The following is a 21,898-nucleotide window of genomic DNA, read 5'->3' as shown; positions in this document are numbered from 1 at the left end:
CAGGACAGACAGACACACAGACCCAAGAGAACAATGAAATCCCCCGGCATCCCCAGGACAGAGAGACACACAGACACACTTGGGAGCCCCTAAAAACCAGGATTTGCTAGATGGACAGAAGAGGGTGCTGTTAAACTAGGAATCCCGCAGAACGCTAATACCATTGAGACGACGACGAGGAGGTTCAACAAGTCCCTACAGAGCTGCCGCAAGAAAGCAAGAACAAACATCACACATACAACCGAGGAAAAGAAGAACCACCACGAAGAAGAGCAGAGCTGTACGTGCAGACAGGATTAAACAGACTCAAACAAGCATTCGAGAACATGAAAACCACTTAGAATCAGAAATGCAAAACCAAAATAGAAACGGACCACAAAGAGGGAGAAAGAAATGAAGACTGCTGATTAACCTCAGGGAAGAAATGGAAGAAAAAGACAAAATCATCACAGAAAAGAAGGATAAATTACAAAGTGCCCAACGGAGAATCAACTGAAGGGAAGATTTGACAAGGGGCATTGAAGCCAGAAAAATCAACAAGAAAGTGAAAATGACGTAACGAGAAGCGAGCAAGAAGAGGGAAGTGATGGAGGACAGGCAAAGGAGGAGAAACATCTGTATTCTCATGGTCCCGGGAGAGGAAAAACCACACAATGGACCAGAATAAGACGCAAAATTATAATCCAGGGATACTTGCCAAAAATAGAAAAAGACCTGAGCCTCCACAGTGAGGCTCACTGAGTACCCAAGAAAATTAACCCCGAACAATCAACTGCAGGCCACATCCTCGTGAAACTGCCAGATCCAAAGACAGAGAGACAAGCCTCAAGGCCCCCAGGACAAAGATCAGCGAGGAAAGCGGAAAGCATTCCAACAGCGCCAGGCTGGTCACAGACAACAGAGAAATCAGGCAGCAGTGGGACGCGGCTTTTCTGAAAATCTCAATGAGAAAGTATGAGCCAAGGATTACACACAGGCCAAGTGTCCTTCAAATAGCAAAGCCATAGAAAACAGCTTTCGACACAAAAATCTAAGAAGTTCTGTCTCCATCAGGCTTTTATGAGGAATCTACTAGAGGAGGGCTGGCAGACTTTTCCCATCAAGAGCCAGGTAAATATTCGAGGCTTTGCAGGCCACACAGTCTCCGTGGCAACAACTCCACTCTGCGGTGTGGACGTGTAGATGAGAACAGCAGAGACACGCTACCCAGATGGGCAGGCCACGCTCCAATAAAACTAAATTCCAAACCAGGCGGCAGGGGGCACCTGGCTCAGGGGAGGGTGCTGATCCCTTATTTAAAGCAACAACTGTAATCGTGCCCCCTGGGATCTCAGTGCACAGAGACGCAATACAGAGCCACAGGGTAACCCGCACGACCTCAAGACGTACTGTACACGATGCAGTGTAACGGCAACTCAATGTAGATGGGGAGACATCCAGGCCCAGAGACCAGAGACATGGAGCAACCACTGAAAACATATTTTTAAAAAGGCAAAAAAGACAATAGATAAATTAAAATGGAAGGCAAAAAAATAAAATTGAAACAATCCAAAAGAAAACAGGAATGGGGGAACAAGTGACAAACCCAGTGGGCACGGCAGAAACCAAGTGATGAGGGGAGACCCAAATTCAACCGCGGCAACAGTCACGTTGCAGGCTAACAGTTGAGACTGCACTGTCCAACACGGCAGCCACAGGCCACAGGTGGCTACTGAAATTAATTAAAATTAAATAACTTTAAAATTCAACACTAGTCACCTGTCAAGTAGTCAACAGCCACATGTGGCGAGTGGCCACGGTACTGGACAGCACAGAACTGAACATTCCCACCATCCAAGAAAGTTCTGCTAGACTAGACAGTGCCCTCTAGACATCCCAATTAAAGGCAGGGATTGACGGGGGTTAGGAAAGCAGGACTAACGTACACGCTGCCTGTGAGGGACAGACTTTCCACAGACGCAGACTGACAGTAACAAGCAGAAAGAACACACCAGGCAAACGGTAGGCCTAGGAAGCTGGAGTGACTGCATTAACGAGACACAGAGACTCTAAGAGACAGGAGTACACTTCATAACATCAGAGACGATTCGGCAGGAAGACAGCACAACCAGAAATGTGCACAGGCTAATAACGGAAACTCACACACACGCATACACACACAGTCACAGCCCAGAATGACAGTCAACACCCTGATCTAACAGAGTTCACAGCGAACAGTCCAGGCCACAGCTGCAGGGCACAGCCTCGCCACCACTCACGCACTGGGAAAGGTCACTGCTGGGCGTGCAGCAGGCCCCAGTGGACTCTAAAAGATGGAAACCACACAGAGTCCGTGTTCTGACCACACAGAGCCAAGGCAAGCCGAGTGAAGGCAGCCAGACAAGAAGAGTGCACACCGTTTGATTCTATTTATACGGAACTCTAGAAAATGCAACCTGATGGAGAGGGAGTGACAGGAGGCAAACTGGTGGGTTCCTGGCCTGAGGGCTGCAGGGGGCAGCTACCAGGCAGCAGGGGCCTCGTGAGCGTGATGGAAATGCTCACTCTTGTGGTCGCAATGGCTTCCCAGGTGTAGATGGACAGCACAGCTCATCAAACCACACACTTTAAACGTGTGAAGTCTATTGTAGCACAACTACACCTCCATAAAGTTATGTAAAACCTTTTGTCAGCCCATTTCAACACATCTTATGTAAGTAAATCATAAGACAACCGGGGACATGTGAACACTGACCGGATATTTAGTGAGATGATGGAATTACTATTAATCTTTTTAGATACAGCAGTGACCCTGTGAGGGTTGTTCTGTTAATTCTCTCGGAGGCACACACTGAGCTATTCACAAGGGAAATGACACTTCTGATTTTTGCTTCAAATGATGGGGGGGGGGCAAGGAGTGGGTGGAGGCAGAACTGAGACAAAACTGGATGAGTTCAACACGGCTGAATGGGGTAACCAGTACTCTACTATTCTCTCTACAGATGTTTGAAATTCATCATAATAAAAAGTTTGCTGAACACATTCACTATTTACCTCAGTGGAAGCAAAACCAGAAACCCAAAGGACACCTCACTGTCCCAACACCCAGGCCAGCGCTGTCCAGCCCCATCGGAGCTCTGGAGCTGGGTGGGGACCGCCACTGGCCACTTCATTGTGAGTCTGGACAATGGAAGATGTGATTTCCCTTCAGTCTCTGATCTTCCCTGGTTCCTTATGGGCAAGACAAGGGGAGACAGGGAGAGCAAGGGCTCTTCTTACTGCTCGCTCTGGGACACAGCCTGGAAACCACTGCTGTTGGCCTGCTCCAGGGGAGGGCAGGCCTCGTGCTCAAGAGGCAAATCCATTCAACGCTTGGGTACCTGTAATCATATCATGCAGAGGCAGACTGAGACACACAGATTAGAGACTTTATTTTAAAACAGATTTAATTATAGCCCAACATGAGAAATTCAAAGTCTCTCCTTAGAAGAGGATAATTTTTAGTGATATGCTGTGGGAAATTTCTGCCAGCAGAAAAACAATTCCCTTTTAAGTGAGTGAAGCTGTGGGGTACCTTATGGGGCAAATGTAAACCTTCACTGATGGAGCCACAGACCCCAAAGGCAGGGGAGTGAGGCACCACCACCCCAGGAGGACAGGAGGAAGATGGGAGGAGGGGCTGGGCTCCCCCTGGGGTTGACGACTCTGGAACATGTCCCCTACCCTGCACTCTCACCAAACGGCACCCCAGTAACAGGTGGCACTTCCGACACAACGTCCTTGCTTGACAAAGGAATCCTACGCTGTGCTGAAACACCCCCGGAATCGCTGCCCTGGGCACAGACGTGTCCTCATTGGCCAACCAGGCAGCTCCTGTCCCGCCTGCCTTACAGGCAGCGGTCTGCTACGCATCCAACGCCCCGCTCTCCAGAGTGTAAATGCCCCACGTGCCCACGTCAAGCTCCTGACATGAGGTCACTGACCACGGAGCAGTGAGAGGCTCAGCAACACACGGTCACGTTGTATTTCCCGTCTACAGACACGACAGGCATAAACAACCAGGATCCCAGGAGCAAAATGTAGTAAAATAATTAGGAAGTGATGAGTGATGAGGTTCGGTTTCAACATAATGTACTCAATTACAGGTCCATAGAATTAGATTTTTTTTTTGAGGAAGATAAGCCCTGAGCTAACATCTGCTGCCAATCCTCCTCTTTTGGCTGAGGAACACTGGCCCTGAGCTAACATCTGTGCCCATCTTCCTCCACTTTATATGTGGGATGCCTGCCACAACATGGTCCGACAAGCAGTGTGTAGGTCTGCACCCAGGATCCGAACCAGCGAACCCCAGCCACCGAAGCAGAACGTGGAAACTTAACCGCTGCACCACCCGGCCAGTCCTGAGAGTTAGATTTTTAATAACACTGCAATGAACAACTGGTTCCCAGCTCCTGACAACTCCAGCAGCTCCAGCAAGCACGACGCGCAGGGCCCAGCACACCACTCCAAGACAGCGGGAGGGTGCAGCAGAGGCCTGAGCTTTCCAGGAAGCACACCGGCTTGGATTCCCGATCCTCTGACACTTCCTGGTGGGGACCCCGTGCCTGCCGCCCTGGGGTCTCTGAGCATCCACTTCCTTACGAGCCTGCCTTGGGTGGTCACTGCGAGAGGTCGACAACGACGCTGGTATCAGGCACTCAGCACAGGCCAGACACAGAGTAAGCCCGTGACGGGCAGGACCAGTTCAAGGCCACCACGCATGCCGCGGTGCCAGGCAGATGGGCTGTGGTGACACACCGGGCTGGCAGGCCCCACACCTTTTCTGCCCACCCCAGGACCATACGAAAACAGCTGCAGCCTAGAAGACAGAGCTGCTGGCCTCCCCCGGCCTCTTGGGACAGAGCTCTGGAGCCAGGATGAATCTGGACACAGATCCCTTCAGGGCAGACCACACGGCCATCTCGAGGATGGACAGGAAAAGCCCTTCAGGGTGTGGAAGGCGAGCTCATGTCGCGGCTGGTGGGAAACGCATCTCGGTAAAGCACAAACTGGACACGGGTAGTGTCCCCAGGCCCCCAAGCAGCTCTGTGAGCAGACCCACGCCTCTCCCACCTGAGCTCTTGCTCAGCAGTTTATATCTTGCCTGACAGTGACGCTGCTGGCCTGCCTTCACCTGGACAATGAGCGAGTCACTGCCCAAAGCTGCACATGTGCTTGGCCTAAGTTCTTCTACCAAAAAAAGCAGCTTCTTCTAACTTTAAGGAAACAAATAGGCAATTGATAAAAATATGTGGGTTCTTCCATAGGAAGGCCCAAGAAAAACATTGTGGAAAAGAGTGAATTAGAAATTTTGTCAAGCAAGAGCATGGGCAATTAAAACACACACACCCCAACCAGCCAAAGGAAAGCAGCTTCCCCGCCCCCTGACACCATGCAAGGGGCCGCACAAGAGGTGGCTCCCGGTTCCCAGGAAACCAGCTGAGCAGCCTGCCCAGTGCACGTCCCCTCCACTGGCCGAGAGTCAGCATTAAAAATAGAAACAGCCAGCCTTGTTAGGCTTTCTCCAAAGAGGAGCATCTGAGTGACCTAAAAAGGAATTACATCCTACAAACAAGCCAGTGGGAGCCTGACAGCCAAGATAAGGAGCAGAGAAGGGACAAAAGAATTTCTCAAGAGGAAAAGATTACTGCTGTTTACCAACTATGCTTTGAAAACACTCTGCTCTTAAAGATCATCTGCCTACCCCTGGCCTGGAGTGGGCGGGGGGGCTGGTCCTCTGAAGGCCCAGGCCGCCCTCCCTCTACTCCAGGGCTGTGCCGGGCTGTGTGCAGGTGGAGGCTGGGTGCCTGCCCCCAGGAGGAAGCCCAGACTCAGCCCCTTGAGGCCCTGCTCAGATGCCTCCCAGAGTCCACACCCCACACAGAGCCAGGCCAGCCAGGGTGCTAGGAGTCAGCTGTGTGGGCTGCAGGCATTTCTTCTCGCAGCCCAGCACACAGGATGTCACAAGCTTCTGTGACCTCGCCAGCAGGCAGCAGGGCCAGCCACCAGATCAGCGGGGCATCTCTCTGGTAGAATATCACAGGCTGGTGGCTCACACAACAGCCGTATATCTTCTCACAGTTCTGGAGGCTGGAAGTCCAAGATCAGAGAGCCAGCAGGGTCGGTGAGGACTCTTCTCCTGGCTTGTAGACGGCCGTCTTCCTGCTGTGTCTTCACACAGTGGAGGGGGAGAGAGAGCAAGCTCTCAGGGTCTCTCGTCAAGGGGCACTTGTCCTAGTCTGCTGGGCTGCTGTAACAAAGGACCACGGACCAGGCGGCTCACAAACACAGACATTCACCTCTCACAGTCTGAAGCTGCAAGTCAGGATCCTGGTGCCGGCAGATCTGGCATCTAAGAACCCACTTCCTGGTTCACAGACGGCCATCTTCTCGCCATGTCCTCACATGGTGGAAGGGAGAAGGGAGCTCCCTGGGGTCTCTTTCATAAGGCCCCAATCCCACCATGAGGGCTCCAGCTCACACCGTAATCCCCTCCCAGGCCCCGCCTCCTAAGGCCATCCTCCTGGGGTTAGGGCTCTAACGTGTGAACTTGGGGGGACACAATTCAGTCCGTCCCACAGCCCCAGCACCAAACTGCCACAGTGCAGTCATGCTGACATCAGCAGAGGCAGTGACCCTTCAAGAGTCAAGCAGGACTCTGAGTGGGGCCACCGCAGGGTCCTCCCAGAGCCACCACGCTCTTCCTTGCACTACACGAGGACAGAGGGCGAAGACTGCTGACGCCTGCACCCCGCAGCAAGCTCTGACTGTCTCTCCAGAAAGAACCTAAAGCGCTGACACAAATGAACACCAAACCAGCTTTACACACCTCTACCGAGGGCTCTGCACACACTAACAAAGAAACCGTTTAGAACAGCGAGAAATCACTGTGCGTGCGCCTAACAACTTCTGAACAGCCTGCTTCCTCCTTGTACACTGCTTGTTGTCAGTGCTGTCGGGCTGACTCCGACCCCTCGAGCCCTGTGGACAGCAGAGCGGACCCTGCCCAGTCTCTACTGCGCCATCCTCTCACCTTCTGGCGCTCCATCAGACAATGCCCTGCTGCTGTTCACAGGGTCTGCGTGGCCAGTTTTTCAGAAGTGGGTGTCCAGCTCCTTCTTCCTGGTCTGTCTAATCTGGAAGCTCGGCTGAAACCTGTCCACCAGGGGTGACCCTGCTGGTATTTGAAATCCCGGCGCTATAGCTTTCTGCATCACAGCTACCACAGTATGACCACCAATAGATGGGTGGTGTGGTTCCCTGTCCCAGACACGAGCCCCGGCCGTGGGGGTGAGAGCATGGACTTTGAACCACTAGACTCCCAGGACTGGCTGTATATTGTCATAAGGCATTTAATACTCAGCGAGCTAAAACATAAAGGACCGACAACCCAAAATGTGGCCAAGGAGATGGAGAGGCCAGAACCCTCACCTCCCACTGCGGGGCTGTGATGCGGTGATGGGAGCCCTCTGAGGGCAGTTTCTTAAAACCTTCAACACACGTCTGCCCCACGACGCAACAATTCTCCCCTAGGAACACACTCAAGAGGAACGAAAACATGTGTGCCCAGAAAGCCTCGCACATAAATGTTCACAGCAGCTTTGTTCCCAAGAAGCAGAAGTGGAAGCAGCCCAGATGCCACGGACGGGCGGTCGGGTCAGCAGATCAGAGGACCCCAAGCTATGTGCTCAGGATAAGATGAGCGAACTGCCAGCACACACAGAAAGACAGAATACCCTCTAAACCCGGGCAGACTGAAAGAAGCCGGATATCAAAGAGCATATTCTGCAGGGCTCCAGTCATGTGCAGTTCTGGAAAGACGCACACACCTGCGGTGAAGGAACTCAGACCCGGGGAGAGGTGAGGGGAGGGGTGGAGGGAGGGGCAGGAGAGGACTTGGTGGGTGATGGAAGGGCCCCACCTCGATGGGACGAGGGGAGGGAACTGAGAAGGCTGCACACCAGGACAACGCCTCTTACCGGTACAGGTCACACCTTGGGCAGGCAGACAGACCGAGCACACTGGGGACCTGCGGCTGGGGCAGACACGTCCACAGGCCCAGTGCACAGGAAGCACCCGGCCGGGCTGTGCTCTGGGCCCCGAGCTCTGGCCCTCCCACACCAGCGTCCAGCCCTGAGTCTGATCTGGGTCACAATCTCTGTACATCACTGTAGCACCCCGGGCCAGATGCTCCCCTGTCCTCAGCCAGAGAAAAGAACTGAGAGTAATAACAGAGCCTGGCCCTTGGTCAAGATGCCTCAGGACTGGCCAACGGGTCGCACTGCTCACAGCACAGGCGTACCCCTCAGCACTCCCTGAGCCTCCCGGCCAATCCCACAGCCCAGTCCCCTCCTGGTACTCGCTGCCCCGCCAGAACGAGGTCCACCAAGATCCTGTCTCAGGGTGTGCTCTGGGCACCCCAAATAAGGCATGAATATTTACTGACCTAGAAGCTGGGGTGTACTCCTGCCTCCGTGGAATGAGAGTAAAAAATGATATGGGATGTTGGGAGACCTGGTGCAACAGAGAAGAGTAATACCCGCAGGCGCAGGAGAGGGAATGAGAAGAAGGGGCTGCAGTTTTAAAGGAGGCAGTCAGCTAAAGCCTCCCAGCCTGCATGATCCAAGAGAGCAAGTGAACAGACACGCAAGGAGAAGAGGGTCAGTCGGAGGGAACAGCATGTGCCAAGGTCCTGAGGCAGGAAGAACAAGGAGGGAGCTCATGCAGGACCTTGGAGGCCTCAGTGAGCATCTGGCTCATGAACAGGCTGCTCAGTGGCCAGGAGGCAGGAAGGATGCAGGCGAAGAAGCAGACCAGGAGGAAGCCACTGCAGCCAGCCAGGGAGACTAGAGAGGCCTGCCAGGGTGGCAGCAGGGACAGGAGCAAAGATATTCTGAAGGTAGTGGTGACAGCACTTGCCGACGTGAGATGCAAGACAAGAGAGGCAGAGAAGAGCAGAGCAAATTCCGAGATTGAGGCCCGAGCTGGGAGCTCCATCAGCAGGAGGGAGTCAGGGACACAGGACTGGTGTGGGGGCAGGGGACAGAGAAGTTCAGCCTGAGAGACATCCAGGGGAGGCTGGCAGCTGGGACCACGCATCTGGAAAGGAGGCCCAGCCTCGAAATGAACACCCGGGGAGTGGGGAGCACCTGTAGATGGGATCTGCAGACCCAGGACGAGTGCAGCCACAGCAAGAGCGGAGCTAGAAAACAGACGGGACCCATGGGTTGGAATGCGGAAGACTGGGGGTCTCAGAGGAAAACACGTGTTTCTCAATGACCAGCGCCACCCCAGAATATGGAGCGGTGACATCAGGCCTCACAAGGTCCCCGTGCCCTGGGCACCATCTCGTCCAAGGCCCCTCCTGCAGCAGCAGGCCGCCTCGGTCCCCAGTCTTGCCTGTCCCACACACCACATCAGCACAATCGGACGGCATGTGGCGGCTGCGTCTGCCTTCTCTCCAGGACAGGTTACAAACAAAGCCACTGGGAACACCCACTTCAGGCTTCTGTGTAAACACACATTTTCACATCAACGGGGTACAGGGTGGGGTTCTTGGGTCCCGTGGTGAGTCTAAGTTGAACTTTATAAAAATGGACAGACCATTTTCCAAAGTGGCCACACCACTCTGGATGCCCAGCAGCAGGATGTGAGGGTGCCACGTGCGCCGTGTCCTTGTCAGCCCTGGGTATCGTCAGGGTTTTCACACTTTGTTTTGTTAATTTTAGCCCATCTAATGGACAGAGCTGATATCTCATGTGATTCTAATTTGCATTTCCCGTAGGACAGTGATGTTGAGCAGCTTTTCACATGCTTACTTATCACTTGTGTACCTTCTTTGGTAAAGTGTCTGTTCAAGTCTTTTGCTCATTTTCAACTGGGTTCTTTAATTTCTTATTACCGACTTGAGAGTTCCTTACATATTCTAGATACAAGTCCTTCATCAGATATGCAACTTGCAAACATTCCCCCCACGTCCTCATCTGCAACATGTCTTTCAACAGTGTCTTACAAAGAGCAGAAGTTCCTAATTATAAGTTCTAATTTATCAATGTTTTTCTTTTATGAATTGTGCTTTTGGTATTCTAACAAATCTTTGCTTATGGATGTCCAATTATTCCAGCACCATTTGTTGAGAGGCTGACCTCTCCCTGACGAGTGACTTTCACCTCCGTCAAGCCCTGGCCACACCTATGGGTCTATTCCCGCATCTCTTCGTTCCCCTCATCTAGATCTCTGTCCTGCCAAAAGCACAGTCTCGACTGCCGTAGCTTCACGGACGTCTTGAGATCAGAAAGTGTGAGTCCTTAAACTTGACTGGGGTTTTTTCAAAACTGTTTTGGCTATTCTAGTTCGTCTGCTTTACCATATAAATTTCAGAACCATCTTGCAGTCTTCCACCCAAACATCCTGCAGAGACTGACTGGAACGTGAGTGAACGTGTTAACAGTTTAGTCTTCCCACCATGAACATGGCATAGCTCTCACTTTCTTTACATCCTCTCGGATTCCTTTCATCAGTGTTTCATAGTCTTCAGTGTACAGATATCAACATATTTCATTAGATTTATATGCAAGTATTTCATTTTAGTGCTATTGTAAATATTATTTCTTAAGTTTCCAACTGTTCATAGGTAATATAAAGAAGATGTTTTCAAACGGAACTTCTATGTTGCAAACTAAATAAATTCACTTACATTAATAAAGTTTTGTGGATTCCTCATGATTTTCTAAACACCTAGGCATGACTTCTGCCAACAGAGAGAGTTTTTATTTCTTCCTTTCACATCTGTGTGACTATTTCCTTTGTTGTCCCATTGCACTGGCTACGACCATCGGTACCACATGAACAGAGAGGCAAGACAGGCATCCTTGCTCTACTCCCAGCCTGTAGAGCACCCCGCCTCTCACCACTACCTACGCTGTTGGCCGTGGGGTCTCTGCAGATGCTCTTTAAAGGGTTAAGGCCCCTTCTATCCCTAGTTGGCTGGGAGTTTTTATCAGAAATGTTTATAGAATTTTGTCAGACACTTTTTCCTGCATCTGCTGAGGTGATCATATGGTTTTTCTTCTTCAATCAGTTAACATGGTAAACTCTATTTATTAACTTTTGAGTGTTAAGCCAGGCTTGCATCCCGTGGCCATGATGCATTGACTTTTTGATATACTGATACATGCTCACGTGTGTACCACATATGTTTATATACAGGTGTGGGTTTATATTTGACTTGCTAAAGTTTTATGAATTTTTGCACTTATGTCATGGGGGATACTGACCTGTATTTTTACCACGCAGTGCCTCTGTCTGCCTTTGATGACAGGGTGCTGCCGGCGTCACAGGATGAGTTAGGAAGTATCACCTGTGCTTCAATCTTCTTGAAAAGCTTCTGTAGAACTGTTGTTTCTTGAGTGAATGTTTGATAGAATTCACCAGTGAAACCATCTGGTTCTGGAGGGTTTCTTGTGGGAAAGTTGAGCAAATCTTACTTTAATAGATAGAAGGCTACTGAGCTCATTTATTTCCTCTCAACTAAGCTTTGATACCTTGCTTTTCAAAAAATATGTTCCTTTCATATGTTTCCAAATCTACTGGCATAAAGTTGTTCATGAGATTCCCCTTACTATCTTCTTAATGTCAGAAGGATTTTAGTGATGATGCCCCATGTCAAATTTCTGAAATTGGTCATTTTTGTCCTCTACCTTCAGAAATTACATTTAAAGGAGCAAAGTAAACCCAAAGTAATCAAAAGTAAGAAAAAAATAAATAAAAAGCAGAAATCAGTGAAGGAGAAAAGAGAAAAACAGACACAACCAATAAAACCAAAAGCAGGTTCACCAAGATCAATAAAACTGATCCTCTAGCCATACTCTTGACGGATTTTTCTCATTATGGGTCCTATCTTCCTGCTTCTTTGACTGCCTGGTAATTTTTGATTGGATGCAAACAATAAAACTGTGACTTTTACCCTGTTGGATACCAGCCTGGAAGTGCTCTCCGGGGCGCAAACCAGGCCAACGACAGGGCTTCCCTCTCCTCCCCCTCCCACCGTCACTGCCCTGGATGCATGGCCTGTTGTCTGATCTCTGAAAACCCCTGTTTCGTAGAGGCTTTCTGGGGTTAATTTGTTTAAGGCAGGAGGGTAAACTTGGCACCTGGTTCCTCCAAGTCAGTTGGAAGCAGATTTGCTCATCACCATATTTTTTAAATTACTCTCAGGAGAAAAAAGTGAAAAGACTTTAAAATGAGCAAAAAAGACTAGAAAGTGCCTGTTCGGCTCACCAATGTGGGTGATTTCTACCTCCACTTATCGCAGAGCTATCGCAGAGCTATTCCACAATTCTGTGAATTCTAAAAACAGATAGCGATGCAAATGGTCCTTGACCACAGGGAAGCTCAGTGTCGGTGGAATGCAACTGATTATTGGCCAGGTTTACATCTATTATGCAAACGCACACAGCACTGCTGAGGGGAGAATCCATTTGTTTGCCGTTTGTTTTCTTCTTTGAACCAATTCTAACTTATTGGTTCTCTCGTTAATAAACAAAAATATTTATCTCACCACACAACCTTCAATGCTTGCTTATTCTATATTTGCGTGCGAGCCAACACTATATCTGTTTTTAAATTTATCCACAGCATGACTACAAACAAACTGGAAACAACCTAAGAGTCCATCCAGAGAAAAATGACGGCCTATCCATTTAATGAAATACTCTGAAGCCATTAAAACAGATAGCTTATATTAATTTATACAGAAAGATTTTCCGGTCTACCAAAAGAAGAGTAAGCTGCAAAACGACACTTATCTGTGACCGGCTAAGGAAGAATTACCTTTTCCTCCATCCACGCAGACGGCCAGACACGCGGGTGCACTCCACAAACTAGAGGCAGGACAGCGTGGGGGAGATTCATTTATAAATACTTTTCTGCTTTGTGTAATTTCCCGAGTATTATTCAACAAAGAACCGCTAAGCACAGCCACGCGTCAGACAGTCCTGGGTGCTCAGCATTCAGCAATGAGCAAGACAGGTCCCTGCCCCAAGAGCTGACAGGCAACACACCACCTTTGTAAATGGGGAAAAGGTTCAAATTAACTTCCTAGAACCTTGCCCGCAGTTTGAGGAACTAAGGTTAGACATGACCAACCGAAGCAGAATGGCTGCTCCCGCCCTGCCTTCGGGCCTTGCTGTGGCCTCCCCGAGAGCTGTCCTGGGGACCCCATGAAAGGGCCCTGCACCCCAGCCGCCCGTGGCTCGCCTCCTTCCCAGTGCCAGCCCCTGGGCCACGCTGGGCGTGTCCGGTGTCTCCGCAGTGCAGTGGAAGCTCCCGAGGGCGGGGGCATCTGGCCCTTGCACTGCTGGCCCCCAGCACCTGGAAGGGCAGCTGGCACTTCCCAAGCCACGACCCCTTCCTCTGCAGATAAGGGCACTCATCCCATCATGGGCCCCAGCCTCATCACCTCTTCTGAACCTGGTGACCTTCACAGGTGCCACCTCCAATACCACCACGCTGGGGATGAGGCTCCAGCATACGGACTTTGGGGACACAAGATTCAGTCCCACAGGTGTGCAGCTTGTGCTTCCAGTGGGAGAGAGAAATAAGTAAGTAACCACCAGTACCGAATGCAAGCTCAGAGCAAGATGAAGCCATGAAGCACACTAAGACCTGGGGGGAGGCCAAGAGGGTGACCAGGAGGGGCCTCCCCAAGGGGCAGCAAGGACAAGGACACGGACGGAGGGCACATCCAGGGAAGAGCAAGCGCCAAGGCCCGAAACACCAAGTATGTCTGGGGACGCAGGATGGCCAGAGGGACAAAGCAGAGCCAGAGGGAGGCAGTGGGCAGGCAGGCAGGCCCACAGACCCCAGCTCGCACACCTGAGACAGGGAGCAGGAGAGCAACACGACCTGAGTCCCGTTTCCAGAGAGCGGCTGCTACTGCCGGAGAAGGGACTGGCCACGTGGCCGGGCCCCGGGGAGGTCCTGGATGGGCTGTGAAGAGGGCTCACGAGGTGCGCTGGTGGCCTGGCGGGTGAGAGTCGGGCCTGCTCCTGCACTTGGGGCCTGGCACCCCAACACACGGAAGACCGTGGGGTCATGGCGACGGGTCCAGGAGCCTGACACTTGGAAGAGGTCAGAGCTGGGACGGGAGGGCAGGACAGGACAGGGGCGCCAGCTGGGGTGACACCAGGATCTGCATCTTCTGCAAGGCTGACCACCCGGCCTGACGCCAGGACAGAACGCATGAGAAGGCCTCAGAGCTCGTCAGCACTAACGATGGAAACGAAAACGTTTCCTCCTGCCTCCTGCGTTTTTACAGTGATCAAGTTTACAGGAAACAAAAGTTATTCCAAGTGTTCTAAGGAGCATGAAGCTCATACTCAATTCTGTTTATAAAGGCAGTGTCTTAAAGGCGACTCTGAAAAGTAAAATAACTGCATAATAGAAACTCTAGGATTAAAAAAGAAAAGAAAAGGATAGCAGCAGCCGCTCAGCGCCCCTGGGCCATGGGCCCGGCGAGCAGTGGTCAGAGGCGGTTTCCTCAGCCCTTGCTCAGGGCGGCGCCCACTCGCTCTCCACTCAGGCCAGCCATCGAGCCACGGTCAGCCGGATGATCATCTCATCCAGCAAGTCAGCCCAAAAAAGTGTCGGAGGGGCAACTGTGTTCAAATCTTACTCTTAATGAATTGTCACTGAAAATTCTCTAAGTGTCACTGAAATTTCTTCCTTCCAAAGAGGCTTCTGCTTACGAACCAGGAAAAGCCGCATCCGTCACAAAGCACCCATCGTGCTATCTCCTCTTCTCTTTGTAAAGGCTTAGCGCTCCAGGAAGGACACCAGGTGCTCTGGAAACGGGCCTCAAGCAAAGTGCCAGCTGCCTGCCCTGTCGGGTTCTGGGTTCCAGAAACAGCCCGACACGCACGTGTGCAGCGAGGAGGCTCAGAAAGGAGGGACATGGCTGTGGGCTGGTTTTCCGGGGGTCCGAGTTCACAAAGAGTAGAGCCGCCGTGCTCTGACTCATTCTCAGACCACTGGCTACCCGACCGTCGGAAACACACCAGTGACTCTAGTCCTCGGCAAAGTCGAAGGAGAGGAAGGTGGGAGTGTGCTCTGAGACCCAGAACAGGGCCTACCAAGTCGGGGTCTCATTGCCTGCTCCCCACAACTGCCCCCGTCACCAAGGACGGCCCCCGCACATGGGCAGGCTTCATGCATGCTCCCTTGGGACCCTCACTGCCAGGACCCCTCCCAGCCCGGAGCCAGGCCAGCTGCCCACTCGCCCCTCCAGGTGTGTCCCCGACGAATCTCAGACTCGTGCTCAGCACACACCCTCCCAGGCCCTGCTTTGAAAAGCAAACAAACAAACAAAAGCTGCAAATTCACACCGCAGCTGTTCTGGCCAAAACCAACACAGACACGGAGAGAGCTGGACGGGGCTCCAGCCAGACAGGGGGCCTCTCACTCCATGGCCGCGGGAAGAGGGAGCCCCAGAGCACATCTGGCAGGATGCCTGGCAGACAGTCCATGTTGGACGGGGAGGGAAGGACACCACCTCCAAACACCCCAGGCGGACACCTTCCGGTGAGGGACAGGAAGGCCTGCCCCACGGCTCTCCCCTCCAGGTCCCACTGTCATCTCCAGAACGGGAGCAGGACCCGCCATCGCCCTACCACTGGCCCTGAGCATCTAGTAGGACATGGATGGCTCAGCACTGGTAGACCCAACACATGGTGGCCCCTCAATGCACAGCGTGGACTGCAGGAGCCCAAGCAGCTCACTGGCCCATTTTCATCCACCTGTGCTCAGGTTCCCTAGCCCAGAGCCAGCACCTTTCAGGGGACAGTCAGGACACAGCACCACCCAAAGTGTACCCACCACAGTGCCACCCCCTCAGCCCCTTGGGTCTCAGCCCACCAGGCCCTGAGGTCGGGAGGAAGGGAGGCCCAGAGGCCACTTCCCAATATCTGCTACTGCCTCCTGCTCACAAAACACATCTGCTGGACTCAGCAGAGCTGCAGGAGGACAGGGCGAGAGGGGTGCAAGGGGGATGGGGGGACGCAGGGGGGACAAGGAGGACGCAGAGGCACAGTTCCCCACAGCCCTTCCCCCACTGTCGCAAGGGCCTTGGTGGCCGGGCCCTGCCTCACACACACGCTGTCTCTACCCTGCACTACCCTCTGGGCTGCGGCCACACTCGCCTCCTGATAGCCCACAGCCACCCGGCCACCCCGGCCAAATTGGATGCCCTTGGCTGCTCAGCCCTTCCCATCCACCAGGCCTCAGTCTAAACATCCCCTCCTCAGAGTGGCCTCTCAAACACCCTACCTGGGGTCCAACATGCACGCATACACACACGCACAACCTGGACCCAGGCTACAGCCTTGCAGGTCCTGAGCTGGTCTTGGCTGTGCTGACCATGCGTCTCCTCGTGGAACACAGGCTCCGGGAGCAGCACCCTCCATCCGCCTCTCAGAGCTGCACCCCAGCACCCAGAGCAGAACCCACCTCGACCCAGGGGCTCACTCAACATCTGCTCAGACACGCTGGAGTCTGCACCTCATCCTGACGGCACCTCCCCTGGCCCGGTCACCCACACGTCCTGCCAGAGTGCACAGCAGCCCCTCTGCGTGGCCTGACCACCTTCACACTGCGACCACAGGACCCTCTCGACAGGTTCCGGAATCCCAGCCGAAAGGAGAGGAGCCTGAAAAGGGACCTGAAGGAGGAACTCGACTGAGGGTGAAGTAGAAATGTGACACCTGTTACAGTCGGCACCGTGACAGTGCCAGTCTGCATGCTGCACAGACAAGACGGGATTTCCACAGGAATAAATATTATCGCATAAGCAATCCAGCTCAAAGAACACGCTGGCTCAAGCAGTTCTTACCTGATAAAATTCCCGAAGCCAGTTCTTCTGCAGGTTTTCTGGCTGTAAATTAAGAAGAAAGAAAAGACAGTCAGATGACCATTGACACAGCACCAAACACACCTGATCGTTGTGGGAGCTGGGGTGTGCACACAAGGGGGTCACCCCACTCTGCACGGGGAGCCTCTCCCTCCACATGAGGGGACCCCGCTCTGCATGGAGGGCCTGATCTGCAGCCTCCCCTGCAAACCTCGCCCGCCAAAGGGCAGGCCCCACAGCGCCCGGCATCCATGCTCAACCTGCAGCCCTGCCCAGTCCCCCACGGCGGTCACAGGGAGGAGCTCAGGCGGGGTGTCTGCTGCAGGATGACGGAGGGCAGACCCAGCCAGCTGGCCAAGGAGCAGCCTTCGTCCACACGGCCATGGCGGGACTGTGCGCGCTGCCACCCCAGGGCTGGCTTCAAGAACCAGGCAGAGCAGAGAGGATGTTCTGGACACCCAGGAAGAGCCAGCAAAGAGCGCACAAAGCAAGAAATGAGATGTCTTCACATGCATCCCTGCTGGGGGTCCTGGACCACCAGACAGCCGGCCAACGGGGCGCACGGCCCCACCAAACCCAGCCGTGGACGAGGCGCCAAGAGGAAACCGCAGCCCTGGACATGGACATGGGACTGCTCAGGAAGAGCACGCTTTAAAACGAGGGCCCCGCAGCCGGACTCAAGTGCGACGGGTGCAGCGTCAGACCTGGAGGTGAGAACCCTGGGGCCTGCGCTCACGCGCCTCACCGCACACTTGAAAACTGTGAGGATGACAGATCCAGCGTTGTGTGTCTTCACCACGACCCAAAACAAAACCAGCCAGCGCCCCTTGGGACTCAGGCCCCTGCTCAGACCACAGGCCCGACCAGAGCAGAGCTCGGACGCCGTGGCGTGGAGCCCGGGGACCAGGCTGAGCACGGCGGCGAAGGCACCACCCACAGGCCGCAGGGCAGCAGCATCGGGAGGCCGCCCACAGGCGCTTAGGCCTGGTGTCAGCTGACACTTCTCAGTGGCCTGACCAGCAGGAAGACTGAACTTCAAATAAATTAACGAAGGAAGAAAAAAAACCCGCTGTGAAACAAGAGCCTACAGACCATAGGAGAGAGTGGAGGACCCTGGAGATCCACCCACAGAGATGGAGGCCAGGGTCCAGCCAGCTGTGGGGCCTTGCGCTCACCAAGACCGAGTTCGGGAGCCAGGCCCAGTGCAGGCCACCCCCACCCAGCGGGCCCCGGCCCACCTCCCGCTCACTGGAGGAGGGTGCTGCACCCACCCCATCACCCTCCCAGGTGAGCAAAGAAGAGATGGCCACAAAAGACAAGTGACTAATTAAAACTGGGCAGAGCGTGTGAACAGAATGACCAATAAGCACACGGAAAGATGCTGAACATTGTTAGCTGTCAGGGAAACACAAATCAAGCCACAGAGAGATACCACTGCACACCCATGCGGACGGCTGAAATCCAGGAGAATGCCAGCAAGTCTGGCGAGGATGTGGAGAAACTGGAGCCCTGAGACAGGCTGAGGGATGTAACGCTGCAGCCTCTGCGGAACGGTCCTTAAAATGCTAAACACGGAGTCACCACACGACCCCGCAGCTCCCCTCCCAGGTGTGAGCCCCAGAGAAACGGAAACACGTCCACACAGAAGCTGTACACGAACGCCCACAGTCTCAGGAGCCGAGAGGGAAACAGTCCGGGTGCCCACCCCTGGGTGAGTGGACAAACTGTGGTCTCTCCAGACAACGGACACGATTCGGCCCTGAACAGGAAGTCCCAGAAGCAGCCCGCAGGAGGGCGGACCGCGACTTCCTGTCCTGCTGGGCTCCGGGAGCCCCAGCCACGTGAGTGTGGCAAGGTGGGCCCACGACGGGGCTGCAGGGGCAGGTGCGAATACACTGCGCCCGCCGCGCTCAGGGATGAGGCAAAGCCGACTCAGGCGGCATCAGCAGTCACCTCTGGAGCTTGCTCCCCATGGGCCCGCCCAGCACCCGGCTCCTCTGTGCCAGCCCCGTCTCCTGCCTCCCACTCGCACGAGAACACGTAGGTGGTAATGCCTGCCTCCCTGCGTGACCCTGGACTGCGATGACCAGGGACCAATGCAGGGACAACGGGGATGGGCGTGAAGACTTAGTGTGCCTGTGTGTCCTCGTGACAGCAGCCACACGCATTCCCTCCTCTGTGTCCTGGGTGCAGAGGCTGGACAGACCCCGACAAATGGTGGGTCAGCCAGCACGGCAGGCCTGTGTTCAGGTCCCGACAGGGAGCACCCTGCACCACCACGGCACTCCTCCACCCGGTCCTGGCGCCCCTGCAGGCCGCTCCTACTGTCCTCTGGCAAGCAGAACCCCTGAGTCGGGCCTTCTACAACATGCCCCCAGCACAAGCAGGCACACGCCCATGTGTGCAAACACCCCCGCCACCGCCTGCCACGGCCACCCCCCCTGCCCAGGCCCAGCCTTGGAGCAATGGAGACCACGGCCCGCAGCAGGGAGCCAGAGCCTCTGAGGCCAGCAGCCTGCCAACCCAAAACCACCACTGCACGGGCCTGCTCTCCCTGCTGTCACCGACCCGCACCACCGCCAGGGAAGGAAAGGAGGGACAATGGTCGCAAGGCCCAAGTGAGGACAGCCTGGCTCTGATGCCGCCAAGAAGCCGTCAATTCACACTGACCAGCACATGTCCCTCTGATCTGCTCACATGGCCTTCAGCCCCACATCCAGCTCTAGCCGCCGTGAGTAATGACAGCTCCCTGTCCCATCTGCAAAATGGATCAGGACCTCGAGCGAGGCTGCCGAGAGCCTGCACGGCCCGTCTCACAGCCTGGCCCACGTCGCCTGGGGCAGGCACAGCCCTGGGCGCCCGCTGGAGGCCGTCCGCCCGGCTGACACTCTGGAGGCCAGCAGACGCACATGTGGAAGCCAACAGTGGGACAGTCGGTCACAGTCTGGAAGTGGCTTTGGGATTTTACGTTCCTCTAGCCCAATTCTTGGTCACTGTCTCACCTAAATCACTAACAGGACTTTTAGCCCACTCTGACTGGGGATCCACTGAAACAATAAAACCAAACAGTCCTAATAAAAGTGCTTTAAACAAAGATACGTCTGTATTTGTTTACTGTTTAGAAAGAGGCCACTCAAAGGCTGGGGAATAATTAAACTGCAGATCTAAATAAACGACAGAGGAGCCAAAAACACTTAGAGGAAGGAAGAGAAGAAATCTACTGAAAAGGGATGAGGTTCTCAGGAGCCCTGGCCGCCCCCTGCTTGTCGGGTCACTGTGGCCACAGTGACCGCCACGATGCCCGTCCCAGGCCATTCCCTGGGCAGCATTTCTTCCACTCGTGGGCAGGTCTGCCTGGCTGACCGCCAGCTCCTCCAGAGCACGTTGTGTGCCTGGCCCCACAGCCCCTCCAGCCCACCCCTCCCCAGTCCTCCCTGCAGGTTTGTGCTCACTTCCCCAACCTCCACACATGGGACGTCCCTTTCCTACCCTGAGACAGCCCGAGGATGTCGCCTCCAGGAAGCCCTCCACAACCTGGAGACTCGGTTGCCCTGTAGTGGGGCAGCGCCACGACCACCAGATGCCCCCTGGACTGCAGACAGCTCTCTCCTCCCTCTCTCATGCACCTGCTGCCCTCGCAGCCCCTCCTCACCTCCGTCAACCGCAGCTCCATTCTTGCCTTCCTCACCTGCAGAGGCTAAAACACGGAGGCTTCTCTCTCCCCCACATCCAACCACCATCCCCCTGCCGCCTCTGCCCTGAAGCAGAGGCACACTCACCTACCCTCGCCTTCTGCGGCCCCTCTGCTATGGCCCTGGTCCACGCTCCCTCTGTCTCTTCCTGCCCCGCCCTGACTCTCTCTGGTCCATCCTCCACTCTGCACCAGAGCAACCCTCAGAAAACCTAATGGCTCAACCCTGCAATGCCTTCCTGCCTCCCTCATGGCCTAAACTCGTGACCCCTCTGCCCTCTCCTTGCCTTGCTTTGCTCTGGGAGGCTGACCTCCTTCCATTCTCAGGCCTCAGGGCCTTTGCACTTGTTCTTCCCGCAGATTCTCATGGCCCCATGCCTTCACTGCTCTCAGGTCCATCTCCTCAGTCAGTCCTGTTTTCCTCGGTCACCGGGCACCCCCAGCCCTGGAAGGTGGGTCCCTAACCCCAGCCTCTTTCTACCCTGAGCTGTAAGCTGCATCAGACTCTCTCTCTGTCTTTCCTCAAGGACCATCACCAGGAGAGGAACGTTTCATTTCCCAGCCACACACTACTGTGTACGGTATACAAGGAGGATGACGTTAAGGTCAAGAGGACAGTAAGAACTTTCCAAACCACTGGGGCAGAGAGGGTAAACAAAGTTGGATCAAGACATCTCTTTTCCCCAAAACCTAACACAACAATAAGGGGCTGGGGGCAGTGAGGGACTCTCCAGTAGCAACACGACAAGGAAAGAGGCCCAACCTCATGCCTCATCCTGGAAAAGTCATGGCCAAGGGAAGAAGAAAGCTCCCAGGAAGGACTCGGACGACCCCGACAGTGCGGGACCGCAGGAGCCGCGCATCCCTGGGGACGGGGGTCGAAAGGGAGACAGAAAGAGAGTCCCTGAAACAGAAGAACTGGCCAGCTTAGAAAGGGAAGAGCATTCGGAGAAAAGTGACGTGAAAAGATGGGCAGCAACAAGCCCGTCAGTGCAGAGTAAGGGGACCAAGAACTGGGCGGGCACTGGCAGAGCTCCACGCGATGACCGGCACCCAGAGCCAGGGTCCGCGGGAGCACGGGAGCAGCACTGTGCCATGTACACACGGACGCGGGACTGGACAGCGAGGCAGACTGGCCAAACGGAGCGTGAACGTGAGGACCTGGACAGCGTGCAAACAACGAGGGCGACAGGACCAGGAGGTGGCCGGGGGACTGCATGGGAGCAGCGACAGCTGCGGACGCAGGAGCTCACAGGCACGCTCTAAATTCAGAATGCACCTGTAAG

At 54.2% G+C, this 21,898-nt stretch overlaps 1 protein-coding gene across 2 annotated transcripts in view; it reads right to left on the bottom strand.

Annotated features, from left to right (window-relative positions):
- Nucleotides 1-21,898, bottom strand: part of INPP5A (inositol polyphosphate-5-phosphatase A) — a 226,732-nt gene that overhangs the window by 145,137 nt on the left and 59,697 nt on the right. For both annotated transcript variants that reach the window (XM_046652236.1, XM_046652237.1), the window contains exon 2: nucleotides 16,904-16,945. In XM_046652236.1, the coding sequence (XP_046508192.1) occupies nucleotides 16,904-16,945 (42 nt within the window). The remainder of the gene's footprint in view (nucleotides 1-16,903; nucleotides 16,946-21,898) is intronic.

Source organism: Equus quagga, chromosome 2 (assembly GCF_021613505.1).
Source record: "Equus quagga isolate Etosha38 chromosome 2, UCLA_HA_Equagga_1.0, whole genome shotgun sequence".
Lineage (NCBI taxonomy): Eukaryota > Metazoa > Chordata > Mammalia > Perissodactyla > Equidae > Equus > Equus quagga.
This window is presented reverse-complemented; position numbering and strand designations above follow the sequence as displayed.